Source organism: Cyanistes caeruleus, chromosome 8 (assembly GCF_971803275.1).
Source record: "Cyanistes caeruleus chromosome 8, bCyaCae1.hap1.1, whole genome shotgun sequence".
NCBI classification, from domain to species: Eukaryota; Metazoa; Chordata; class Aves; order Passeriformes; family Paridae; genus Cyanistes; species Cyanistes caeruleus.
In genome coordinates this window covers 16,645,547-16,661,280 of record NC_141708.1, presented here as the reverse complement: position 1 = coordinate 16,661,280, position 15,734 = coordinate 16,645,547, and the positions used below count along the sequence as shown (strand labels likewise).

General features: G+C 36.5%; 1 protein-coding gene across 11 annotated transcripts in view; it reads left to right on the top strand.

The window, feature by feature from the left end:
* PCGF5 (polycomb group ring finger 5) overlaps window positions 1-7,371 on the top strand; it is a 123,826-nt gene extending 116,455 nt beyond the window's left edge. For all 11 annotated transcript variants that reach the window (XM_086900768.1, XM_086900764.1, XM_086900762.1 and 8 more), the window contains one exon: window positions 984-7,371. In XM_086900768.1, coding sequence (XP_086756894.1) covers window positions 984-1,031 — 48 coding nt within the window. In that variant the 3' untranslated portion in view covers window positions 1,032-7,371. The remainder of the gene's footprint in view (window positions 1-983) is intronic.
* Window positions 7,372-15,734: the final 8,363 nt, after the last annotated feature.

Below are 15,734 nucleotides of genomic sequence, written 5' to 3'. Positions count from 1 at the left end.
GTGATATTTCACTACCATGGCATGGAAAGTTTATTAACCATGTAGGTCTCTGGAGCTAAACCTTTATTTCTTCACCTCTGTTGCATTTGAAGGATGAAGCAAAATGTTTCTGGTTTTAATGATAGCTTCTGTAATAATTTTTTTATATTTCCAACTTTGGAATTAAAAACACTTAAATTAACTTTGTTTCTCTGTTGTATGGCAGAGAGGTGTTTAAGGCCTTCCGCCTGCTGAGACAATGAGATTTGCGAGAGTTTTATGCTATAGAAAATACACAGTATGCTAATGAAGTTAAGAGGAAAACTTGAGACAAATGAAATGCTGACAGACTGAGAAATAAGAGGTTGAGTAGAACAAAAGTTTGAGCAACAGGTGCCCATTCAACAGCCCCTTTGGGAAATCCATACACTCTAACGATCCATTCCACAAATTCTATCCAATTTAGGGATCCAAGAGGCTGATTTGCCATTTCTTCTCAGTAGGAATTAATGAAAATGTATCACTTCATCTGAGGTTAAGGAGTTTGGATTTGGGGAGAAGGTCATCTCTCAGAAAACCAGATGACAGCAATTTTTTTTATAGTTTAGCTATGGAACCTCTGTATATAAATTTCAAAGTACATCACCCGTAAATATACTTTTTCCAGATTGCTTTTCATCAAACACAGCAACACAGAGATAAGACTTGTTTGAGCACTCCCAAGTATAAGTGTAATAAAACATAAATATTGAAATATATAAAAGCAGATACAGAAATTGTTTATTGGTGACAAATAGCTAGTAGATTTGAAGTACAGGGATGGATTTAACTGTTGAAATATATGGAATTATTTCATATAAATTGTCATATACATCTGTCTTAGAGATAAGAGCTGGCTATTATTAAGGTAGTCTTTAATTGCATTTTCTTTGTATTGTTTATGAATCATGTCTTCATGCTTTCTTGTCTGTTTTTGTTGTTGTTTTTCCCTTGCTTGTTTTCAGTCTTACCCTATGGTACTTCAGTATCGACCTAGAATTGACTTCGGTTAGACCAAAGGGCCAGATCCCACTGAGATGAATCCTGCACTATTTGTTTACCCATCGACAGATTGCACAATGAATGGATGTGCCTGGATTGGGGGGACACAGCCAGAATTTCAGCATGCAAATAAGGACATTGTCTTTCTTAAAATTGTCAGTTGCATCTCTGTTGTTTCTATTAGAGCAAGCCAAGTGCCATTCTGCTACTGAAATGTGCATAAGATATTTGTGTATCTTAAGAGTGTGCTGCAAATCATAGCCAAAATCATGAACTGTACAGTCAAGACTCAAAACCTATGGAATATTTCTGCTTGCGTGTTAGAAAATTTTTCTGGTCCTAATATTGATTACACTAGCAAAATGGCAGAGTGCTCATTCATGTGGTGTTGCAGTTTCACACACTTACTATTTTACTGAATATTGTTGTTCAAATCATAGAGTACTGTAAAAATAACTAAGGATTATACCTTGACAATATTTTGTATAGAAAATATATTTAGAAAAGTGGTGATTGGGCCACTACCTTTTCCTTGATAAGGTTCTCATGGGTCCAGGTATAGCTCACTCATGAGTGTGCAACAGTCCTTTTGCAGTGAATGAAGATTAATTACATTGAACAAGAGATGTAGAACATGATAATTCAAAATAATAATTTTAAATCTTCTAAATTGCTAATATTGCTTAAAAGCATTGCAGCCTTTGTGATTGCACTTTCTGATGGTTTCCCTAAAGTTTGGAATTTGGGATACTAGCTATTTTTGGAAAAACAGCTTCTGGTCAGATTACATTTCTTCTAATAAAGCCTCCATAAAAATGAAGGTAAAGTAATATAAATGTCTGTGGAACAACTAAATTCCGCTACAAAATTATGACCAACCAAAATTTTTCATAATTATTATTTTTCATGATAAACACTTCCTTTTAAGATTGAATAGAGGTCTATAATATGCTAAGACAAAAATAATATATAGCTTTAATTACATACTGTATCTCTTGTGACTATCTGGAGTTTAGAATTCATTACAGAAATTTTCATTAGTTAAAGTCACATCATAAAACTATTTCTATAAAATTAGAGGTAATGCAATACTGAAGACTAGCAGTCTGACCAAAATAATTGTTCAGGTCATTTTTTTTTCCTAAGACCTGGTAGTGCTGGATATAAAGTGATTGTTGCCTTAGGTGTTACAAGCGTAATGGTTCTAGTATGAGATGTTTTTTGGGGTTTTTGGTAATGTTGCAGGGAGCATAGCAATGTAAATGTTTTCTGTCTTCCGTTGTCTTTGCTTAAAAGTCAGTTGAGTTTTTCTGATCAGATTCTCTGGAGATACTTATAGTTCAGTCACGTTACGTAATTTCTACTTAGTACATGCCTGCTGTGTTGTAGATAGCTATTTACTTTTTTTATGCCTTTTGCATACAGCAAAAAGGAACCAAATCAATTTTTCACAAGCTACTGTAGAGTGAACTGATCATTCTTAGACACAGTGAAAATTCTTTCTTGGGATCAAATACGAAAGATAGGTGTAAGGCTGTAATTCCTTTGTAAGTTTATGTTCATGTACAGTAGCATGTTCTGTAGAAGAAATAAGCATGTTGTGGATTAAATCTGGCCCCTTTAATGTTGTTAGGAGTTCTAACACTGATGACTTGTGGAGTCACATGTAGTTGGGTTGAATCCTACCCTTGCACTCCAAAGCCCATATGACGTGCAGAAATCAAGATGCTGTCGGTAGCAGTCTGTAAAGGAACCCTGCCATTACAGCTCAAGGTTGCACATGCCAGTGGAACTGGGGAAGGAAAATGTCTAGGAAGAAGCTGCTGCCCCTTTCTGCAGTGTGCTGGCCAATACAGGCACTTGAAACAGGCAGGGGTGCTCGTGCTGGCTGCAGGGAACAGGCATCCCTTTGCCCACCCAGTCTGTGATGTGCTACTTGACAGAAAGAAGATACTCCTTGTAGGGTGGGCCCTTCTCTTCAGGGTCTCTAGGGAAAAACAGATTCTTTTTATATATGGAATCCACCTCATGGAGCAGCTTGGAAGAGCAGAGCATGCTTTCTCTTTCATGCTTTCAGAGCATGATTGAAAAATCATTCTTCTTTTAGTATATACAGTTGTTCTGTACAGTAGAAATAGAAGATTATTTGTAAATATTTACATGCACATACAAATTACACCATACAGTTTTTATATATTTCATGTGATTTTATACTGGAATTTTCACTGTAGATTTGCTTGACATAAAACACCTGTTTCAGTTAATCACAAAACTAATGCTAGGATGCTTAAGCATAATTTCTGCTTGGTTCAGGGCACAATTTTTTTCTCAACAGTTGTGCTTGCTGTTTTGAAAAAATTTGAACAGACTTGTTTTGAAAAGACAGAAACATAGAAGTTTTAATCCATCCTCCTAACAGGACCCTTGGAATAGCACCATTTTGCCTTGGTTTCAGAATGGCAACTAATAGAAGCTTTCTTTGACTGTTTGATAACTTCCTGTTTTCATAATTCAGAGAACCGTGAATTGTCTCAATCAGAGTTGCACATTGGTTTTTATTCCTGGTATTTTCTTGATGCAAGTTAAAACTATATTACAGAAGGCAAATCTTCATTTTAAGCATGGAAAATACTGACAGATCTGAATCGATGTTCCCAGCTGCGAATGGTGGCATTAAATGCATACGAACTAACCACCTACTCTTCATGCATTTCTGATTTGATGGCATGGTGCCTGAGTGCTGCTATAGTTTAATAGCTTTTGTAAAAGTAAAGTGCCAGTGAAATACATATCTTAACTGGGCAGCTTGTGCAACGCAGGCATTGCCTTCTTTACAGGAAATTTTCACTCATATAGTACATATGTGCCATGTCTCTACAGATATGCAGATTTAATTCATTTGTGCCAATTAAGAGTGTCTGAGCACCATAGGAATATGAGAATGAGTGTGCAGATTCCTGTGTGCCAAAGACGGAGTAAAGTAAAATGAGTACCTAGGCATTCCCTTCAGACTGCACCATATGCCATACTAGAGCAGATGCCTGGATAAAGTCACACTTTCTGAGCATTTCCATGACAAAGTGTCACCACTGCATCCTTGTGAAGCATAGGAATATAAAATAAGTGTTGCTGCCACTGTGTTTCTATGCCTTTCCCATATTAGCAGTATCTAACTGCAGAGGGACCTAAAAAATTCTGCACTACTACCTAACCTTGCTGTCCCTTATTTAGCACATATGGTGCTGCTTGGGTTTTTTCCTCTAGAAGTGAAAAACTCATTAATGAAAAACATAAACAACTTTTGGTTGAGCATAGCTGGTTGCTGCATTTATCTAGTAATGAGCCGTAAGCTAGAATTTAGAAACAAGATCCTGTAATATCTCAAACAGTATGGAATTAGATGTTTAATCAAGAAATGCATCTTCCATGATGCATTACTAAACTCCTGGTAGCTAAGGGCTAAGGATTTTTTTAAGGAAATACCAAATAAGATTGCTACAATAACTGAAGTGACTCATCACTATAGTAGGTATTGTTCACATGAAAGCTTTGGGGATTTGGCTCCTAGGAGTATGCAGTGCAAGAATTGTATTGTGCATACTCAGCTAGCTTGCAGTTCTGCAAAAAAAAATTATAAAAGTATTATCTTGACTTTACTGAAAATGTTGTACAAAGTGAAGTGCCTGATTACTAATACAGAGTACCTTTTAAATCCATTGTTTTCATTTGACAGGGTAATAGTTGCTTCTGAATTTTATCTATGGTCTTAATATTTTCAGCAAGAATATATCGTAAACATACTGTATTGAGAAGCTTTCATGGAAAAAAAGTATAAAAAAGTGTGTTCCTTTAGATAATTTAAATTAAAACTGCCATATCTCAGTAGAAATTATATTAAAATAAGTACTTTTATGTTGAAAATATTCCATTTTCTGCATGAGGAACCCTTTAATTCTGGATCATGGTCTTTTTTTTCTCCATAGGTTTCAGCAATTTGACTTGACTTTTCTGTTCTTATCAAGGTCACTAGACTAGATACCCTAAAACAAACAATTCTAGTATATCTGCAGGAGAAAAGAGATTGATCCCATTCTGTCTAGATATAAGCTAGGGTCTTACTGCAGACAAAATAATGGTCCAGTTTCATCTCATTTTTCCCATGAATACCTGTTCTACATGACTTTGTGAAAGAAGTAAACATTTTTTCCTTCTCTGCTGTTTAGAAAAATAGGCTGCAGCTTAGTCCTTTAATTGGACCAATCACTGAGTTTTATTGTTTGTGGGGGTTTACATTTTCATAGAACTGAAGATAAGAGGTACTTATTCTCTCCCCAGAAAAAAACCATTCTTGAGAGAACTTCCAAGAAAAGGCATAGCATCCAGCTCAGCCAGATACCATGTCTGGTAGAAATATTAGAGAACAAGCAGCTGTTCAAAACCTGTCTTAAGTCTCAAAATAAATAGATTGAGCCTTATTTATAGAGGGACTACATAAAATACTGGTTAATAACATTAATTGATCAAAATAATTTTTGTCCTGGAAAAGTGAAAAGGCAATTAAGACTTACATCCTTATCCAAGAGTTTAGTCCAGTTTCTTCATTTAATCTGGCAGATTGAAGGCATCTCTTTGCTTCCTACAAAAATGCATGTGTCATGCTGCATATTCCCCTCTCAGTTTACTTCATGCTTTGTTGACTTATTCTTTTTCTCAGTTAAAATGTCTAAACTAAGGCACCCTTTCTGTTGTAATTAGTTCTAGGTTCTTACACATCTTTTGGCCATTCCCATACCCCACCCAATTTCCTACCCAAAAGTCAAGCAATGAAGGACTTATAAAGGTGATATTGTGCTTGGGGTGTCAGCTCCCAGGTATCACTTATCAGGCAGCTCTCATGGATTTCAGCAGTTTTCACAGCTCTGCATTTTCAATCCTTCATAGCCAGTTTCAGCAAGGTCATGCTTCCACAAGGGTTTCAGCTAAAAACACTTGTTTGAGGAGGGATTGTAGTCTACTGGAGTGTGTTCCAGGATGAGTTCCAAGACATGAGGGGATTGATTCACCTAAAGGAAATGTGAAAACTTCCAACTGCACATTCGCCTCTAATTCTGTCGCATAGGGGTTGTCTGACCTTCAGACCTCAGCTGAAACATCCCTTGCAGGAATGTCCTTCAAAAGATGATCTTGCAATGTTTAAATATTTTTCTTCATAAACAGATCTACCTAATGATTTTCTTTACCTTCTGTCTACACTGTCTGTAGGTCAGATTAAAACCTTAGGTTCCAGAATAGGAAATTAATTAATTAACTAATTTCCAACAGATTTCTTCCATCAAATGTGTGTGCCATAAATCTTTTGCACTCAGGTGGCTCTCCACAGCTGAGTAAGGATGTTGCTTCATTCTCTAGTAGGCAATTTAGGTCTCTGTGCTCCTGGAGTGTGGCAGTGAAGCAGAGGAGCTCTGTACATGGATAGAAGTGTCCAGGCTATCTTTTGTATTTGCAGAAAGAGACAAAGTTCTGTAAGCTCAGGATGGAGGAGGAATTCTGGAACGAAAGATGTCTGTAAGCGGTAGTTTTTGCTGTTACATTAATTTTAACCAAAGATAGGCATTGCTTTGACTTTGCTTGTTTTTCTGAACCATTAGGTACTTTTCTTTGAAACAGCTTTTATGTGTATTGCTAGGAAATGCTTCTAACATGGTTGGCAGTTGACAGGATGAGGTGAACAGAAGTAAAACTGTGCATTTTCCTTCTTCCTCATGACAGCCAGTGTAAAGCAAAGAGGTGAGGGGTTACTATCTAATATACAAAATGGCTGCACAGTAAAATAGTTTTGCTGCTAGTTAACATACTGAGGGTTTTATTACAAATTAAGTTGTAATGAAAATGTTTATTGTCTAAGTGCAAGGCACATATTTTATAATGGTATTCTACTCTTAAAATTCAGTTTTGTATTATATTGAGTATGGTAGATATTATTTCTGTTGTCTCCTGAATTTTGATGTGGTAAAATGAAACATACTCCATTTTTACTGAAAAAATATCACATACTTATTGATTTAAAATTAGTCTTTGTGGTCAGATATTTAGTTTGTTCTTAAAAACTAGGGTTTTTTAAAAATAAACTATTTTTATGGATAATCTGATTGCCTAATAGTTTTAAGGGACCTAATTAATACCAAAGGTAACGCCACCCAGAAATGGACTTGGAATATGACATTGACACTTTCCTGGAGTGCCTGAATGGTCAAGAGGTACCTGGAGTCCATCAAGCAGAACTGGACCAGTGGTAGTTGTCTGTGTCACCAAGCTAAAGGGTTAGGCACACCTAGCAGTTTCCAAAACAAATTAGAAAAGGAAAGAAACAACAGGAATAGCGTTGAGGTTGAGTCAACAGACAGAGAGTAGCTCATGTTACTGAAGAAAAGCACAAAGGCTTGCATTTACTGATGTGTCTGCTATACCTGGCCTGTGAACTAACAAAAAACTCAGTGTGCTGTCAATCCTGTAAACCTTCCAAAGCACAAAATAGTCACCAAGCTACTTTTGGGGTTTCTAGTCGTAGTTCAGTGATATTTTGGAGGGTGGAAAGGACAGATTTGGAGGATAATGAGAAGATATTAAGTATGTTTTACAGATTTTTATAGCTATTTTTTTAGCAAATGGCATTGCTGTCCTTGATGTGAGACCATTGATTAGTAAGAAGTGATTATTTTACTTGTGCAGTATGAAACAGAGAGAATAAAAAAATCCAAATTATCTTGATTTCCTTTTCCAGGATAGTGGTTAACTAAACTGGACAGTAATAGGTCAACATAATTATTTAGCTGGCTGAAAGATTTCATTCTAAATACTTACTGATCGTATTTTTTTTTCTCGAATAGAACCTTCTTAGTATAAACATGAAGCAATGCATCATTTTTCCCTTATTGCAGACTTAACTATTGAAAGGAAAGTATTTTGCATTTTTTTAAATTAATGCAAAGCCTGAATTGTTGGATGTTCCAGGCTACTGAATAGATGATATAGAGTTACTCTCAATGGATTTTTTGGGGGTGGGGGCCTAAGTGTCCTTATATAAGCTGTGATCCAAGTTAAAAGAAAGGAGCCTATGGTGAGCAGTAATAATGTTCTAATGCTTCCTTGCATTTGATCAGTAGTTACCAGTTTTTAATAAAGCAGCCCTCACAGTACTTAGGAGCTCATAGAACACATTGTGATCTTAAGTTGCTAATTTGTTTTAAAATATAAAATGTTTTAAGCTTTTTGTCAAAAGTGATAACATCCTATTACAAATAAACCTTTTTGTGGTTGTAAAATTTAGCTTATAAATCATTCAAATTGAAGTGAAAAAAACACAGGTCATTGTTAATGACAGTCTATCCTACTATTAAGAATATATGTATTTTTGTAAAGAAAAAGCACTTGTAGATATTTAATCAGTCCAATATCTATCTATGTTAATGTTTTGGAAAAAAAAAAAGAAAAAGAAAACAAAATGCTGCTTAGAGAATCACTTACATATTTTTATTTTTTGTGCTCAAATGCATTTTCTGTTGATTTATGGAATGTTTATTCTGTGTGAAGCTGTATAGTTAGTACAGCTGGGCTAAATGCATTTCTCACCCTAATTGTATCTGACTATGATAATATATTTTGTGTCCAATCAGAAAGCAATTGCAAAACACAGGCTTGTGGTGCTGTTTGTCATCTTTGATATTAGCTTCATCCTGCCTTATAACTTTTCTACTTCATAGTAAGTATAAAAAATGCTGACCATTTTTTGTGATGCATGTGTTTCAGTGGACATTTCAGGTTGTTTAGTTGAATCTTACTGTGCTTACTAACACTTCTATAAGATGGCAGAATTTTACATACAGTATTTAATAAACAGTCCCCTGGATGAAAAAGTATGCAATATTAGTCAAGTTTAATACTCACCTTCCTTCAAAGGAAGCTACTGCTGGGTACATGCGTGGAAAGTGAGCGCATCACTAAAGACTGAAAATTTGTATAAATACTATTTTTTAAATTCAGAATAATTCACTTCTTATAATATTTTGCAGCGATTTGAAACCTCACTTTCAGCTGTATTTTTATTCATCATAATGCATTGACACAGTTTCAGGGAAGAATAAATACAGTAAAGAATTTTATTAAAGTACAGTAAAGAGTGGCAACCATATTTGTTTGTGTACATCTTAGTGTCCAGTCCAAAATCTCTTTACTTATTTTTGTGGGATTCAACAGGGTTCTTCAGCTTGACCTCATTGGAGTGACTTTCTATAATTATCCTTGTAGCTGAGACTTGAAATGAGCCAGACTTCCCACTTCCTCACTTAATTTCCTTTCATGGGTGACTAATATTGTTTAAATTTACTCTTATTATATTAACCTTCTCATAAGTAAGTTTTGCAATAATGAGTGTGTACACTAGCAGTAGAATTCATTGGTAGGAACTCAGCTGAATAAATACTTGTGTCCTTGACAAATTGGGGGAGAACTGGACTCAGATTATAAACACTTGAAATGGCATTCTCTCATTTATGTTCATGCTTCGCAAAGATCTGCATGATCAGGATTTGATGTGTTTCGTTACATGAACATTGTCCATTTTTATAATTTTTGTTAAGAGATGATTTCTGTAGCAATTCATTAGGGTCAACATCTCAGGGTCCACAAAGTAGCAGTTTAAAATCCAATTGACCTGAGTGCAATACTAGTACTGCAGGCTTGTATCTTTTGAAGAACCAAATATGTCATGTTTTGAAGTACTTAAAAAGCACTGTAAATTTCACCCATTTCTACCAAAGGAATTTGAGGAGTTTTTTTAATGTCAAATCTGAGTATGGCCCTAGAAAAAATGAGACACTTATAACTCAGTCAGCACTGGTGATCAGTTTTCCATTTAGGGATGGGAAGTGCTGGTACTTGGGGGCTTTTTGGCAAAACCCCTTGGTCGTGCCTCTTGATGTAGAGTGAAGCCTGTTCAAATCTGCATCAACATTTGTAAACAAGATTTATTTTGAAACAGTGGCTCATGCAAAGCCTGCGAATGGGCCTCTAGAATCTTGTGTATAAATGTATCAGGTATGTGATGATATTTCTAATAGTGAGCTACCTGTAAGGCTCAGTACTAGTCATGTTAAACTGCATGTTTCATGCTAATGTCAAGAAGGCTTACAGCACCTTTATAGTGGTTGATAACAAATGACAATTTGGCCTGACCTGTATGCTGCAAGATGCCTCTAGCCCAGTTGGATTAATTTTATGAAAAATCTAGATGAGCAAGAAGTATAACTAATCTGCTTACTGGCACTGAATTGCTCCTTTCTCAAAGCAATAAATATATTCATGTTGTAACATCTGTTGTGCAGCCTACAATACGAGTTGTTTTGTTGCATTGTTTCTATATAATTTATTTTGTGCAATAAAAAAATCTCTGGTTTTATCTGACTTCTTTCTAGTTTGTAATAATCTTTGAATTAAAACATTTGCTAGCTTTATGTCTTAATCATGCAAGCATGCTGTCAACTCACAGAGTTGTGTGAGTAGAAAACAGAATGCAGTAATATTATTCATTATAGAAGAAACAGAAGGTAATCACATGGCCTGATTTTGTTCTAATTGATGTCATAGAGTGCTACCATTAATTTTCATGGGTGCAGAGTTCTGCCTAACAATAAAGTTCTCGGGACTTGGTACCCCATTTGTAAAATATAACCAAGTGGGTTACAGTGTGGCTGTGTGCTTGAGGCTTTTTTTTAAAAGCAAAGCAAAACCAAAACAACCTCATAGAGCTTCTGCAACTTTTTTTTTAACCTAATTTCACTCCTTTTTGTTCTCTCCCTTTTTGATGTTTTTCTGAGTTATTATGGATTCAGTAGTATTTATTATTCTGTGCCTTTATTATGTCATTGAGTTGTTTTAACTCTAAGGTAGTGTAAAATAAACATGCATGCAAATTGGAAGGTAGAGGACATCCTTATAAGTGATGCCCTTGGTGTGAAATGACAGTATTCACACTATATACTGAGATACTGCAAAGAAAAATGATGGAGGCAGCCCTCTTATTCAAGAGAACTTGTACCTTTTGTCTGAGATGCTCCTGCAAAACCTGCAATACCACCACGTGAGCTCTGAGATGTGGCTCAGATTTGGAAGCAATAGAAAGGATTGCTGACTGAACTAAAATGATCTGAGACAAAGTACATTGTGTATATTCTTGGAAAATCCGTCTACATGTTGGCAGAAAAAATACAATTGTTTATGAGCACAGAATGTGAAGGTATATGTAGCACGTTGTAATACATACATGTGATTAAATATGATTTGTTAGTTACATTGCAATTGGCTGTGGCACCTCTGGCTGCTCTGTAACCTGTGCAGATGAGACATGCAGCCTCTTTGGACCTTTTTCACGTGGGATATTTGACATCTAGATTTGTCAAAGGTCATAAACTAATACTTCCCCTTCTTCTAAAAATACTCCTGAGACTTAAGCTCATTCAGTGAAAAAAACCCCCAAACTTTACGTAATGCTTCTACATAATGTCTTTACATTCTTTATTAAACTGAAATTGAATTATATATAAGTGCAAAATTCTGCTCCTAGATGGGGAACTTTTCCTCAAGTAAGATTTCCATTTAAAATGCAGTGATTAAATTATTCTAAATAATTACTTTGTTTCCGGTAGCTAAAAAGAGAATCATTGTGAGAGAAAAAAACCCCATGCATAAGAATAGTAACAAATGCCTGATAAATCATAAAACTGGACTATGTTTTATAGAAGGAGGAAGGTGGGTGGTATACAAACAGCTGTTTACATCAGGGGTGTAGCACATGAATTTCCCTGTTGGAACTGTAATTCACATTGGTTTCTACCCTAATTATTTTTTCCTCTTTTATTCTAGAGGAGAATATGCAATGCAATGTCATTATAGGCAAGTGCAGTGTTTTTCAGAAGAAAAGTGCTCTCGTAATTTAGGTTTCATTAAAGCAATAGAAATTTGCTGGCAGTATGTAATGTGAGCACCTTGTTCCAGTGGCACACTTCCAACATCTTCATTTGGAAAGAAGACTGCTGCATTCACAATTCATAAAAGCATTGGCATCTATCCCATTAAACTCACACAGGAAAATAAAACTTTCTTATATGCAAAAACAGCCTATCTTTTCTAAGCTATTTATAGGTAATGTTCTGTCCTTTCCTGTAGTACACAAATAATGACAGTAAGTGCACTTCTAGATATGGAAAATAATTGCGAAAAGGAACTTAAGAAAAGCTGTACTTAAAACCAGTTTTAGAGACACTTTAAATGTCTTGAATTTAATGTCATCCTTTTGCACATGTATTTGTCCTGTGCCCCCGAAGACTTCCAGCCCTGCTGCCTACAGGCAGCCTCTACAGATTGGTGTCCTAGTACATCTCCAGAAAAATAAAACAACAGCAAAACTTGTTACTAGCCAGTATTCCTCCTTCCATTTCTCTGTCCATGTCCTTCTCAAAGCAATGTGATTTTTGTCTTGACTAGTTTCTAAAATGTGTTTTATTCCCATGCTCCCCGCTACAACCTGCTAGAAGTGATGCAGACATAGAGAGAGTGCTCTGTGTGCTCTTCACATCCTTATGCTACACCCAGCATCAGGAGTTCTAAACATCCTAAATAGTGAGCTCAGGCAAGTTCACTGCTGCTCCCATGCTTTGCTAGTTTATGATGTTGGATTTGTAAAGCACCTTAGCACTCACACAGAACTCGTGGAGCATATTTGATACTATTAACAGGGAAGGAGAAAGGGATGTACTCCCAATAGGTAGCCCTTGGAGGCAAACAGCATCCAGAATAGAACCTGTACTTCTCTGAGTGCTGCCCCCATCTCCAGTGTGGATTGCTTTATAATGCTAAACAGCAATTACACTGACTTCTTCCAGATCCTTTCTCTTTCTCCAAGTGTTCAGCTCAGACTGTTATTCTCTGGTAATCAAAATCTCTGGAACAAGAGGGAAAAAAAGGCATGGATATGTACTGCTGAATAGTTCCATAACTTGCAGCAGTCAGCCTACCTCTCTTTCCATGTTCTGCTGATTCCCAGAATCTTTCTTCTTAGACTGAAAAGGTGCTTCCAGAGTACCTTATAAATAAACAAAAAAAAAATTACTACAGTGCTTGAGGTAAGCAATATTCAACTTGGTTTTTAATTGCCATTTGGAAAAAATACTATAAAAGAGCTCTCTGGCTCATACTTTGAGTGGATGAATGTGCATGTTCAGAGGATTATCTGTGTAATTTGACTTTTTTAAAAAAATTATTCAAAGACATAAAAAATCAAACTGTTTGCTAATCAAAAATGTTCATATAAAAATAAATACATAAATTATGCTAATATAGTTTCTTTAGAGAAGTGATGCTATTAAGGAAAAAATCTGCAGTTTTTTTCAACCCAGGGCTGCTATAGTTTAATTTTCTATACTTGCTATAAAAACAAGGTGTTATGTCACATCATAATAGCATGAAACTAAATATTTTATGTAGATGCCTGATCCTATAAAGGACAATACTCACATGTGTAACATGCAATATGTGTACACAGGTTTTCAGTGTTGTGGAAATACAGATTGGCCTGTTGGTAGCGTGTTCCCCATTTGTTTTACAGGTTGTATTTAAAACAAGAGAATCACTTGGAAAATAGATGCCTACAATTTCAAAGGAACCCAAAGAGCTTTGTAGGTTATGTATTTAAAATGTACACATGCAGGAGTGACTTTGCCATGGCAACACGGCCATAGGTAAAAGTAGAATAGAGCAACTCCTCCCAAGAAAGTAATTCAAGTGTAAGTGTTCAAGGTAACAGTAATGTGAAGTCAGAATTCACACCTAAATCTATTCAGGTCTGTTCCCTGACCTTGGAGAAAAGTGCCAGTAAACCTTTTCAGTGACTGCACAGTGAGCTGCCTACCATCTGCATTCAGCCTCAAAACACTGATTTCTGCCTGCAGCTCCTGTTCTATGGCAAGAATATTCTGTGGCAAACAAATTCTCAGGTAAAAAAAATCAGAGTAAAATGCTTTATCTGCATGAGCTATATAGTCTCAATTGCCAGCATGGGGAAGGTAAATAATTACTGCTTAAAGAAGCTGACAAGAAGCTAAATTATTCTGAATTTCTTGTAGTATCTCCTAGATTTTGAGAAGGAGGTGGATGTGATAGGAGAGCCTGCTTGACATTCTAAGGGAGAGGGCCGTACACTAATTTTCTTTATCCTGATGTCATCTACTGCTAGTCACAAGAGGATACTGGCTAAAACCAGATTTGAATAGCACATAAGAAATTCAGTCTTTGGCTCTGGTAGTTCTTATCTCTCTCAATTGCACAACAGTAGGGGAGGACAAGAATTGCCAGAGATGTGACATCACTGAGAGCACCACGTGTAGGAAATTGCTCAGTGCTCCACCACAGGAGTTACATGCCTGGCTGTGCCAAGCAGCCATGGAGCAGTAGTGAGCCTACCAGCTGCATTGGTGCAGGACTGTTGGAGCTATTTGCAGCTCTGCAAGGAAGCTGGCAGCACAGAGGCAATGGCTGTGCACTTTGACCCCTTGCAGAGCTCAGATCCTGCCAGCCAGACTTGCTTGTACACCACACTTCACTGTAGACTAGATGTCTCTCCATGGGTTATATAGAAAATACTGTGTGTGACCTTTCACCAGTAAATATTTTTTGTATCATCCATGTTCTTAACTGCTGCCAGGTTAAAGTTCATAGGCAGCAGATAAACTGTGTCTACTAAATGTCCTCACATTATGCTACTAGGAAGTGTAGACTTAGTTTCAGCTGATGTTTGCAGCCTGACATCAGGAGTTAGCAAAGAGCCTGACCTTGGAAAACAGTAGAAGAGCATTCTTGAGCCTTTCTGTAGGGCTGCAGGCAGAAGCTCTGGCAGAAAACAGGTTTGTTGGTGTGGCCATCAGCTTGAGACAGGCTGTGGATTCACAGCTTTCTTGCTTCTAAACTCTTTGGGAGCGTGGTTCATGGGGAAGGAAAGCCACCTGTTGTGCAACAGCTGTATTATCTGCTCTGCTTTTATTGCCCACAAGGAACCACTGAAATAAGAACAGTGGTGAGGAATATACTGTGGTAAGGAGTGCACAGTCATGAATATAAGTCAAGGGTTTCTGTGGGAAAGTAAGCACTCGATAACGCTTCATACTATTAATAGCTTCTAAGAACATCCCAAAAGCAAAAGCATCATGGGTTGTTGCCTGCTGCTCAGAGAACCCATCCAAATGTAGTCCTCACAGATGATTATTTCCAATGACTCTGTAAGTCAAATGTGTTTTCTTCCACTTCAGCACAAGATCAATTATAATCATCTCTAAAAGCCTACAGGTACAAGCACCTCAAGTACAGCAGACCACAAGGCACATATACATTTTTAATTTGAGGACCCAAAGCTGAACTGGATCCCTATCTCTTCATGCAGCATAATTAATTTATAATAAATAATAATAAATAATTGATTCTAATATTTAGAATCAATTAATGCTGTATTAAAAATGCTTAAAATGTCACTGTTCTCTTCCAAGCAACACTTTTAAGAGTCTCCACTTGTGCGTCTACAAAACTCACAAATGGAGGTAGTTAGATTTCTCTGACTTCCATAAATACCTGAGCAAGACAGCAACACCCAGATCCTGAAGCAATTCTGAGTA